Here is a 12,794-nt window from a genome sequence, read left to right as displayed (position 1 = left end):
TGTACATTCACGATGTGCATGTATGAAATCACAACTTTGTGCGTCGCCACGCTTTGTGTGTGTGTGTACCTCCGTGTTTATGTCAAGTATGCATGCAAAAGTCTCACGTCACTGCATGTATGTCTCAGACGAGCAAACACACATTTTACCTTTTTTTTTCCTCAGACGGCGTGCAATTTAAAAGCCTACCCCCATGAAATTCATTGTACAATTGATTTTCAGATTTAGTCCCAGTACTATTTTATGCAGGGTGCTAGCCAAACCAAGGTTTTGTGAGATAGCACCCACAGAGTGTGAATCATTGGCCTCAGCAGTGCCATTTCTGTGTTAAAACTGTCAGCGTGCCAGCCAAGTGTCTGGGATGCAGAGAGAGGGCACGGGGGAAAGAGAAGAGGAGGGAAAAACAGCAGGAGGGGGGGGCTGACTTTTGCTGAGTCACTAAGCTCACAGTGCTGGAGGGCTGAGTGACTGCCTGCCTAGACAGCATGCAGAATGTGCCTCAGCTTTATGTTAGAGCAGGCACTGTAGCAGCAACTCACACAGGCATTTACAGGCTGTGTGAAGCTCCATGTTGCTACTGCAACTTCTTCATGGCTGTACTAGAGTTGATCATTTAGTACAGTCACATCACAAATACAAAGCAGAGTCACAGGTACATGATATGGTGCTTTGTTCTCTATATTATGGTGCAAAACGGCCGTGACAGGTGGTGTGGCTCTATATTCTTTTACTATCTGGGTCTTATTATCATAGTTTTGTCCATCATTCATGTTGTTTATGGCTTTTCTTCTGTAGCGTTTTAGCTGAGCTATAGGTACAAGGTGACTCAGCTGCACACAACTCATGGGACATCCAGATGAGGAGCATCATCATTTTGTTTACCAAATTTAAAGGACAGTTAAGGGACTAACACGAGACAATTATATATGAAAATGATAAAAATCAATGCAGCAGAAGCCGAGATGTCCAACATTTCACTTCGAGCAAAGTCCAGAAACAATGTTTACTACATTTCCCATAATGCTGCGCATTACTTTGGCCCACATCTTTTAAATCCCACACCCACAGTTTGTAACTTAGGCTTTCTGGTATAACCCATGCAGAGATAACCCTGAAGACATCTTTAGGCTTATCAAGAAAACAAAAACTGCCAGAATTAGATAAGGTAAGTGTGAGGGGTTACAAGATGATACTACATAAATTTTTTATGTCCAATCTTGTGCTCGTTTCTATATGAAATGCATTATGGTTATACCTCCTAAAGCCTTTAACAGTTATTGAATATATGAATATATAAATCAGTGCAAATCACTCTTTGCTGGAATTACTCACATTGTATACCTGTGATGGGGGGGTGCAAGTCAGAGAGGGTGAAAACCAGTGATCTAAACTATCTGAAAGTAAAAATTAAAATTAAAACCTTAAAGTCCTTCTGTTGTAGACTGTATTGTAGCGCTGTAGCAACTGGTGTCTGTGCATGTCCAGATTTCTCTGCAGAGAACTGGGCTTCATGACTGACAGGAATGATGGAGATAGCTGCAAAAACAAGACCTGGTTGTGTAAAAAATACGTTTTTTTCCCCTCTGAGCTAGTGTGGCGAGAATGAAGTAATGCAGAGACCATCTACACAATGAGTCATACCACTGAGCTGAAGCGAATATAATGAGATAACGCTTGAGATAATACAAGCTCAGACACTCCTACTGAATTTGCAAGATGTCAATAGTGCAAGTCTGAAGGTGCTGAGGGCTAATAAGTTGTATAGACCTGCAAAGCCTGCAATGGTATAGACTAAGAGTGTACACAGTGATATATGGCAAGAGGTGGACTTTAAATTAGGAGGGTGATAAGTGGCATGAATCAGAGGCTGTTTGTGTTGGGGTCACAACACAGTGTGCGTGTGTGAGTGGAATATATAAGGTTTCTGGGTGGACAGGGTCACAGACAGTGTTCGCCGCCCGTTTTCACACCTCAACGTGGTGCTGAAGTTTAACGGCCGGCGGCCAAGCGCCCTCTCACCACCGCAGGTTTAACTCAGAGACAGAGCAGGACCAGCGGACCAGCAGGTGATGGAGGATGTGATGCGGCCTTTCCATTAGGACTCTGCAGAATGTGCCAAGAACAGTCGTGGCACGCTGGGCTCTGTAGGATAGGATAGGATAGGATAGCACTTTATTAATCCCTTGGGAGGGTTCCCTCAGGAAATTGAGGTTCCAGCAGCAGCACAGCACCGACAGTACAGTAAAGAGAACACAGTTACAATAAACATCCAATAATAATTAATATATTAATATACACAAGCGTAGTGTTTTGCACAAGATGAATTTCACACACCAGGGAAAAACCTTAACCACCTTAAATAGCTATATAATAATTACATTGTCACATTTTTACACAAGGAAATGTCAAATCCAAGCAACTAAACCTCAGAAAATGAACCAAATGAATATTAATTTCAAACTTTTAAGTCTTTGGAAGTCACTGTCTATAATTTTGGATCTGCACCCACCTTTTTCAGCATTGTCTCCAGGCGTTTTTCTTGATATTCATCACTGCTGATAGTCACACTAGCAAATCTGTTCCGATCCTGTCAGTCAGTGATCCAGGAATAGATTTGCGCACCTGTCTGGCCCCTCTGTAGCCCTGCAGCTAGTACCTGAGGGACAGCACCATACAGAAGTTAAGCCCTGACTTAAGGTTTGTGTTGAATAAATTGTCGCTTTACCGTTTTTTAATCCAGTGTTCAGCAGAGTTGCCTCATCCTCACACGAGCATATACACAAAATAAACAAAAGTCTGACCAGAAATACGACTGCGTGTTATGACAGAATGGCAGGTTTCTGTTCTGGTGATGCAGAAGAGGTCTGTGCTGACGTCAGTGACCACTTTGCTGTTTATTCAGACTTCAGGGGTTAGAAGAGAGGCTCAGTGACAGATTTGATGTGGAGTAGACCAGACTTTTGAGTGTCTTCATACTCTGATGATTCACGGCTGGAAATATAAAACAGAATGCCAGATTATAGTTGAAGCTCCTGTACCCTGCAGCGATAGAAAGATGAAAAAACCCAAAAAAAAAACATTTGTACAGCAGTGTCAGGCACTGAACAAAAATCCATACTATGAGGTGCAATGTGATGATTTTATTTTGACTTTTGTCAGTTTATACATCCACACTGTCGGATCGCTTTCTGCCCACTAACAATATGTGGTGTGAAACAAATATCGTAAAAGAGAAAGAAAAGAAAGTGTGTTTACTGAACCACAGCTGTCTCAGGTGTTCAGATGAAACAAGCTGCAGCCTCCAGGATTTACTGTTTACTGTCTGAACAGACTTCACCCCCATTAGCGTCAGACTTTGTGATTTCTAATGTTGCACTTTGATAAACTTGAAGTTTTCGCTGAGATATCAGTACATCCATGGTGTTTTTTTGTTTTTTTACTTGTTTGCTTTGCTTTTAAAGTTGTAAGTAACATAGAAGAAATGTCAGTTTTGTGTCTTTTTCCTGCAGTGGCAGCACCGGTTATTTTTGGTCGATACTGTAATTCAGTGGCAGTGTGGGCAGGTACTGAAAGTAATTTGTGATAACTAACCAAGTAGCTTCCACTGTCTAAGTAGAACATAAACTTATCAGCATAAAGGTAAATGTTGCAAAGGGACAGTTAATAATTTGCTGACCCGGAAACTTCAGACAATATTTCTACAAATATGTCAAATCAAACCCATTTTTCCTGGCAATAGCTGCAGAGTCATCACAGTTTGCAAATGCAAATTCTCTACTCGTTGATTTGTGGAATGACACCTTTAAATATTTGTTTTGCTCTTTTGTATGGTGTTTTACAGCAAAATGAGTGGAAATGTTTTCATCACAGCAAGTTCAGATTAGCTTATATTGCAAATATAGATTAAACATTATAGTTTGTGGATGTTGGTGTGCAGAAAATGAAGTTAAAAGCACGGTGAATTAATTCAAACGGACGGATAATAACTACTTTGGTCAGTGATCCGATGCTTTACTATACAGTGATTACTGCTGTACCGTTTGGTGCTACATTGCATTTTATTAAGCCTAGTAAGAGCATTTCTTTTCCTCTCTTTGACATGCTTGTAAAAAATAAAAATACACATCATTATAGGAATACAGAGATCTTTCATAATGCAAACTTTTAAGCAGAAAAGACAGCACTTCAAATTCTGGAGCTCCAGACTCAGACGTCTGACATTTAATTAAGTGTGATTTTGCAGTACTCCATCTTAACTCCAGAGCAAACACAGAGCTGGTCTCCTCGAGAAGCTAAATGGGTTTTGGGAGAGCGCACCTGACTTTGTAAATGGGGGGGGAACAAAAACATAGATCTGTTGGGCCTTTGAGAGGAGTTTCCATATATTCTTCCCACAACGCCATGCAAACAAGTAGATTTGTCCAGCAGGTTGGGCGACTAGATGCCTGTGTGAGCAGTGCCCATCAGCAGCGTCCTTGACAAAGACATCCACTTCTACGCTCGCTGTAAGATCCTGGATGTCAGCTGTGATGAAATATGCTTGCTAAAAAATTAATGTATGTGTAAAGATCCAGATAAGAGTGTGAACAAACACCCCGTGGACGTGCTGTGGTTTAGAGTCGGGCCACCTAATTTATCCCTGTGAAAAACAGGGATTGTAGTCTGCCTTTATGGCCTGGGTGTGGATGGCCATGCGCTTAATTAACATCAGCAGAGGAAAGAACAAGTCGCCCCTGCTGTGCTTTGGTGTCACTTAGAAGCTTACAGATTATAAATACACATCTGCACACACACTCTGATATCTCCCCGGCCCACCATGAGGTGCACGCTCCTGCTGGCTCCTGCAGCATTATCAAAAAGGCCTGTCAAGAAGACCCAGTGGCATTTCTGTTTCCTTTGTGTCCCCAGCATTGTTTTAAATGTAACCTCTGAAGGGAGTGTGTGTGCACACACAGCATGCACACATGGGTGATGAGTCTCGTTGAGGTGAAAACACAGGAGGAGGACGCTGCAGAATAATGAGGCCTATTACAAAATTTTCCTCAGGATTTGAAGGAAAATCCACATCCTGATTACCGATAATCCAAATTAGCTATCATTGTTAGTAAAAGCAAACATCTATCTGCTCAAGTCACACCAACCTGTATTGTGGTGTCAGAGTGAAGAGCTGAAGGTACTGCAGGGGTAAATGCTGCATGTGTTCATGTATTTAACCGCCTATGGTGGAGTTATTAGATTTCTCTTACTATTCATTGTATGCCCAAAGTGAAACTGGAGAGCACATAGTGAAATTGGGAACCTTAATTATTCAGAGTGTCTATTTGCACCCGGGTGTAAACAGCCAGACAGCAGCTCTTCGCCACCCGGCCCAGAAACATAGTATAATGAGTGACATTTGAGTCCTGTGTGACCGTATGTTAATGTTGTCTTTTACATTTAGACTCTGTTGAGTCTATTATTTTCAGAGGGGTTTTTTTTTTTTTAATTATTATTATTTTCACTTTTCACTCGCAGTTTGGTTAAGGCATCAAAACTAAGAATTTTTTTTATAAAATATAAAAATACAGAAAAAAGTAATGCATCTTTTACATCCCAACTACTTCAATTATGCAAAAAAAAAAAGAGGAAAATGTAATAGTGGGAGATGTGATTTGAACAGCTTTCTGTGGAGATTACATGTCACTTAACACACAAGACCAATAAAAAAATAGGCCAGAGTGTAAAAAACACTGAGGACATGTCAAAATCGGCGTGGATTATTACATTTGATGACATGTAAGTATATTTGATCAGTGAAATGGACGAGTCCATCACATAATGGACTGGAAAGTGAGGACAAACAGTTACATCTAGCTTCCGTTTGCCTCCGCCGACCCCCATTGCTTCACCTTTTTAATGACAAACTGTATTGATATGCTGGTTCGGGAAATGCATTCCCTTGGTCTGGCATCCCCACACTGAGGAGAGGAAACAGCAAGTGGCAAGAGCTTCCCATATGTTGAGAAAACTTCCCCATCTGAACATAAGTCCAATCTGGGTTTGCATGAAGCTAATGGGACATGAAATTGGCTCCACTGTGCAGAAACTTTAACATCCACCAATCAACCAAAGGGGAACCCCCTCTGGCCAATTGCAATATTTGGGCTTATTAGGTACAGAATCACACAGGGCTGCTGTTTTACATCCATGATCTCAATCACTGGAAAACTCCCTTGGAGTTGGCAAACATCTAGTGTGGCTATTTGGGGGTGATTCTGTAAAATGCCTTCTAAAATTGACAATTTACTGTTTATGTAATAAAAAATCCAGTGATGTGACAGCATTTAGACCCTCATTGGACAGTAGCACCTTCCATACCTTCCAGGTGGCACACGCCAGGCCTTTAGAGAAACATACATATAATTGCTAACGAACAATGAAAGTTAAATACAACATTTGCAAGCTAACACACTGATTTAACCCAAATTCTCCTCATGCAATAATATATAAATAATCCAAAGACAATTAATGTCACACCCAGTCGGACTGACTGAGTTTGATCTCATTTGGAGCACAGCAAACCTTGAAAATCCAAATTGTTTTCTGTTTTCGTGGCTAAGAGAGGGAATAGAGCAGAACTATGAGTCAAAAGCCATCGATGGATTGATGGTTTATTTCTCTCAAGGGGACAAACGAGTTATGAATGATTAACAGGAGAGTAGAAACGCAACAAAATAAGAAGCAGTACAACCCTGTGAGCTGAGGAAATGAGTAGCCCTCAGCTAAAGTGTGCTAATGCTGGCCTGCTGGCAGCTTGATACATATCATCTTAAAGTACACTGAGCGGGATCCAGTCGGCATCTGCTTTCTCTGCCCGTGACCCAATCCCTTATTCCAAACCTCTTGATAAAATCGAACAAATACACATTAAATGAACAAAATATGAGGGACACGAGTACACTGATGAGGGGAAGCCAGGTAAAAGCCCCAGCAGCTTATTGATTTCCCATATTAAATCTCCACCAATCCCAAAAGATGCGTAGTAGAAGAAAGGCTTTTGAAGCTTTGATGTGCAAAAAGGGCTGCAACTCAATATTTTGCACTTTCGGTCCTCATTGTTGTTTGTGTATTTGTTGTTTAAGAGAGGGAGCGTCTGCTGAAGGACAAATTGGCATGAGACATCCCTTGCTGAAATTGTAGCACGGGGCTTTATTTACAACATGAAATGACAAAAGATAGACAACTGTTCTTTTTACTTTTGTCCAGGCACAGTTTGTATTTATATAATGAATGTGTCCTTGTCAGGTTTTCAAGTGTTTTCTTGGTTTGCCGTTGTAGTTAGAAGCTACATAAATTCATTTATATCTGTGTCCTTCAAATACATCAGAAGATTACAAAATATAACAGCTTTTGTGTAGCTTTTACCTAATTATGGGCCCCTTGTTGATGTCCAAATACAGTTGTGTGAGTAGAATTAGAACATGTATATGTGTGTGTGTGTGTGTGTGTGTGTGTGTGTGTGTGTGTGTGTGTGTGTGTGTGTGAAAAGCAGCTTATCAAAACAGTGCATACCAAACTCTAATGCACATATTAGAAATTGCCCGTATTGAAGTTGTATTATGTAACTGTTTTATTCTGTTCTTCTACTTTTACCCATGCAGTCACTGCATTAGCTGCATTAGGATAAAGTCGTTTTTTTTGTGCCAAATGTAGATAAAAGCTCTCATACATCACATCACCGGAAACTCAGGCTGGTTAGATTTTCATCTTGTGGCCACATAATCATAAAGATAACGCTGTGATTTCTTCCCGCTGAATTCCTCGAAGGAAGACCGGTGGAGGATGAGACGAGCACGGGGAAGCACGCGGCCAATCAAATGGCCCGTGCTTAATAACGCATGCATGTATATTTCTGTCTTTCTCCTTCGTCGTCGTCTTCTTTGAAATGAATCTAATCAAAAGCAAACGGGAGAAGTGCCAGCTCTGATGTGATTCAGGCCGACACGGGCAGAAAAAATGAGAGCGCGGCGCTGAAACGGCAACAACAACCAGCCAAGTTAAGACGACAGTGAGCCGGAAAGCCATTGACGATGTTTTCAATGTGACAGTTGCTGTAATATACTGATCAATTGTAGAGTTTCTGTCGTAATAATCACACTAATAGCCCGGATCATTAAAATCCTCTCCTATTATGCTGATATTGTTGCATTGTGTTTCACCCAATAAGCTCCACACACACAGGCAAAACTATTTCAGCTTAATTCAGGCCAAAATGAGGCTCAAATATGATTAATCAATTTCTTTAGGCCTGTGTGCAGCCCTGTAGAGGCATTTATATTCAATATTCCTGTTGCATTTAACTTAAATTGAATCCAGCTTTATTAATCCCAATGGGGGCGACTCTTTCACGCACCGAAAGGTCTAAAAAAGGTGATCACTGGTTGGCTCCAAAGCAGGAAAGTACACATTTTGTGGCGAAAAGCGATGAATCCCATGCTCTCTCATGGTAGTAATTCTTAATTTAGCGAGCGTTTATTGTATGTGCCTGCTTCATACAAAAAGCATCCTCTTAGTGGTCACTCTCAAGTCTGTGTCTGTTCACGTTAATGCGCGTTAAGTTCCTGTAATTGTGTCGTTGTGAAGTGCAGAAGCTTTACGAATCTCACGTCCATTTCTGTGTGTCTTTGCTTCTCTTTTTTTTTTTTTTTTACCACAGGAAGCTACCGCTGAAGGAAGAAAATGGAAAAGAGTCTCTCAAGCCGGATACAATTGAAATTAAAGTGCACAGTGACAACAGCCTCCACACAAAGCCCGACGACAGCAAAGCGTAAAAGGGTCGGTCCCCTCGCCACCAAAAGAACATTCGGATCACGAGACCAAAACCCAGAGAAACTACAACACTGGAAAATAGTGGAGTAAAATACCATATCTGTTTATAACAATGCCCCAGTGAATGGCATGTGTAAATACAAATAATAGGGAGAAAATAGAAAGAGAGAAAGGGTCAACCTTTTAGACACCCTGAGTGGTAAATGTATCATGTTCTTAAAAAACATGGCATCAGTGGAAAGCTGTTGTTGATCAATGATTGTATTTTATTTCTCTCACTTTCCGTTGTGTCCGCTCATAACTATTTTTCAGGCGATGCTTTCCTGTTCGTTTTTTATGTTTGACAAACCCACATAAGACTTTTCTCGCAGTTAAATGTTGACAAATCACGACTCCAGGCTCCAGCTATGACTTCTTACACAAAGAACACAATCACAAATGCTCGCGTGCCCCTAAGCTCCCACCGCTAAACGCTCCCGCTCCTTATATTTTGTCCGAGCGAATGCACAGGGCCGCCCCTCGCTGCTGGATATCGCAGTGATTTAAACCCAGTCGCCTGTTTCCATGCCAGAGTGTTCCACCACAACAATCGTTTTATGCCTTTAATTGCCGAGCGAGGTGTCAGGTTAATGCGAGGCAAACAAAAGGTAAACCACTCTTAATGAGATTAATGTTAAGATTAATGAATTAAGATTAATTAAGGTGAAAAATTGTATCTAAGCGGACCGAAACATTGATTGGATGGAATTTGGACTTGATATTTGATGAATATTGTTTTCTGAAGGGCTATTGCGAATCATAATTTGTGTTGCAGGAAAACACGATTCAAAAAGTTCCAAAAATGAGCAAAAAGTGACAAAAAAAGAAAGAATGTCTTGCAATCTATGACAGAGTATACATATAATACCACACACGTGCATTGATGTCATTATTAGCAAAGCCTTTTATATTGACACTGAATATTGTTGGCACTCTTCAACTGTCTCATTCTCTAACAATGTGTGCATATGGTTTATTCATCTGTGTTCAAACTGCATTCAATGTACACAGTCCAGTACACTGTTGCCAGAGGTTAATGCACTGCAAAGCAAATGTGCGCATTGGTAGACAGCTTGAGTAATGGAAAAAAAAAATCAAAGGATCAAAGGTGCTCCCGCAAATGAGCCGAACGGTGTCGTGTAATTGTTGCTATCTGTAGGAAAAGCGGCGAATGGTAGGACTGAAGACGTGCGAGTAAAGGCGTGCTGACGAGAACTAAATCAACACGTGTGTCAAGTGTGTTTTTAATGAGAAACATTGAGTTCTTTATTCATTTCTGTCCAAGATCTGCCTCAGATGCATTTTTTTTTTAAAAAAAAACCTTTTGTTCCTTGGTCTGATCGCTATTCTCTCTGATGTTGTCATGTGTTGTACATAGTTGAAAAAAAAAAAAGAATATTTTACAAAGCTTTTATGTAAATATACCCTAAAGGATGTGTCTTTTTTCAAAATGCAACAGGCTTGGCTTTTTTTGTGAACGCTCCTCAGATGAAAAGCTGTTTTCTTTATCCTTTTTCTTCTGTTGTGTTTTGGTCCAAAGTTCAGTGATAGTGTAATATTGCTTTTTCTAGTCATTTGCTTTCCCTTAAGAAATTCCATGCCCTAAGGCTATTTCATGGCATTTCAATGAAGACAGTAATTACGGCATTAGTGTGCCTTCTCTTTTTTTTTTCCCTCCCCCCCTTTGTGGCCCAATGCCACTGCAGCAGTGTAAACCATCAAATGAATTCCTGATCTGCTTTTTGTCACAGGATGTGTCAAAAAAATTGAATTGTATTGTGATGCTGTGAATTCTGGGAACTATAGTCTTATTATTGTGGGTCGTGGTCGATGACACTGAAAAGAAACAGACGTGGATAACTACCTAGTGCAACTAGATGTCAGGTTGATGCAGTAACTCTTGAATACAGTGATGGATCTGGTTTTGATGCATCATCATGAGTGTGTGCATACATGTGTGGATGAATAAGCGTCTACATGAATTGCATGTACGTCTGCTGAATGTATCTGCACGCACTGTATGTCTATGCGTGTTTGTGAGTGTGTGCCCATTTTGATTTGTCACAAGAACGAGTCCCCCAATTTTCAAATGATATCCTAAATTGAAGAGTTACATCCTGGCATTTATTTTGTTCTAATTTATTTGTTAAGTATTTATCAAAGTGTATTTTTTAGTGCACCCTTCAGTTCCATGATGCATTATGCAGCCCCACAAGCCACATAGATTCTGACCATGTGCCGAGTATGAATGTCCGAGTGCTGTAAATGTATTCCTCGTTGAGGGTGGAGTGAGTTGACAAGAGCTCTCACCCTGGGTTTCAGAGTGCGCTCCGATAGGTAAAACCTGATTATGTAGTTCTCGACAGTGATTAACTCCCCAGGCTGCAGCACTCCATGCATGCGTCTGCGAGGCCCCCTGCCGCCGCCGCCGCCGCCGCCGCCCCCTCACCACTATTCCCTGCCTCTCAGACTCCATTGGTTCAGACCTTACAGCGCCGGCTTTGTTTTCTCACAGCGAGCCCTTGTACCTGCATATCTCAAATGGATGGTCCTGCCATGGAGTGGTTCCGCTGCCTGTTACGATGACTGTAAATATGGGTGCACAGTGCCTGGAGGCTATACGATTTGTATATGTTCTTTTGTATTTGAATATGAGTCTAAATACCCAAGCCCCCCTTTCCTTCTTATCCCCCCTCTCGTCCTCCCTTCCTCTCTGTCTGCTCCACCATACCTCGGTCCTTTTTCTGTAGGGGGTAATACAGGTGTGTTTGAGGTCAGTGTACAGTATGTGTCCCCTTTGTCCCCATGCTCCCGGTGTCCCCTGGACTGTCCCCGCTGAGTGTGCTTTGTGCAGGAGGTGGGAACTATTGATGTCTCTCTGTACGTACCTGTGGAACACTTGTGACTCCTGTCATTTGCCGCTGTAAATAAACATGTCCTGGTAGAAGAGAGTGAGACCTTGTCATTCATTGTTTCATTTTTTTTTTTGCTTTTTCAGTGGCTCTCCAGCTTGCATGTGGGCTTCCCAGAGGATCATACAAGCGCCTTTGAGCTGTAGCCACCACCAGAGGTAATAATTTAGTCGTGTTTTTTTCACGCACAAGTACTTGTGCAATTTTCATGATGAGGCTCCATCACCATGGTAGATTACAGTGCTGAAATTGCAGTGACAAATACATTTTGATGGACAGATGGACAAATAGATGGAAAAATAGATATTCACAATTACAAAAATAGTTGGACATTGTGAGAAATACATGTATTAGCTTTCTTCTGAGAGTTAAATGAGAAGATTGGTACCACTCTCGTGTCTATACAGTAAACATGAGGCTACAACCAGCAGCAGTTTAGCTTAGCTTAGCATAAAGACTGGAAATGGAGGGAATCAGCTAGCCTCCACTAAAGCACTGTGATGCTTGATGGACCTATCACTGTTCATTTTAGAACGTTGTGCTTTTAAACAACTGAAAAAAATGATTTATTTGTTAGTTTTCAAGTAACAAATATTCCTTTATAATGTATGGAATGTGTAGGTATACTCTTAAGCCCAGAGCATATTTAATCAATGAGACAATAAAAAACGTAATTGAGAGATTAGATAGATATAAAATGACTTGTAGGAGCATAAAACAAAATGTGAAATGAAGTTCTCATTTTTTCTTGGTTTCACTGCTAGGTAATATAACTCCGACCACCACGGGGAGGGGAGGGGGACTCTCTGAGATAGTGATACTGAGCGAACATTTCATTATAATCCTCCTGGATTGTAATGGGCTGTGATGTAGTCTGGTGCAAGTGTGAGATAAAAGCAGACTTCTCCACAAAGACACAACTTTAATAGCTTTTAATTTTTTTCACAGCTGAAATCGGCAGAGCTCATTTTTCCAGAGGACAGACTGCTATTTTCATCAAGGTCATTCCTAAACCTCCATTACTCGCGCTTTAAA

At 41.0% G+C, this 12,794-nt stretch overlaps 1 protein-coding gene across 1 annotated transcript in view; it reads left to right on the top strand.

The window, feature by feature from the left end:
- Positions 1-8,810, top strand: part of LOC139223761 (neural cell adhesion molecule 2-like) — a 247,987-nt gene extending 239,177 nt beyond the window's left edge. Inside the window, 1 exon segment of the mRNA XM_070855751.1 lies at positions 8,696-8,810. Coding sequence (XP_070711852.1) covers positions 8,696-8,810 — 115 coding nt within the window.
- Positions 8,811-12,794: the final 3,984 nt, after the last annotated feature.

Source organism: Pempheris klunzingeri, chromosome 24 (genome assembly GCF_042242105.1).
Source record: "Pempheris klunzingeri isolate RE-2024b chromosome 24, fPemKlu1.hap1, whole genome shotgun sequence".
Lineage (NCBI taxonomy): Eukaryota > Metazoa > Chordata > Actinopteri > Acropomatiformes > Pempheridae > Pempheris > Pempheris klunzingeri.
The sequence above is the reverse complement of the archived record's forward strand: the minus strand, read 5'-3'. Positions and strand labels throughout refer to the sequence as shown.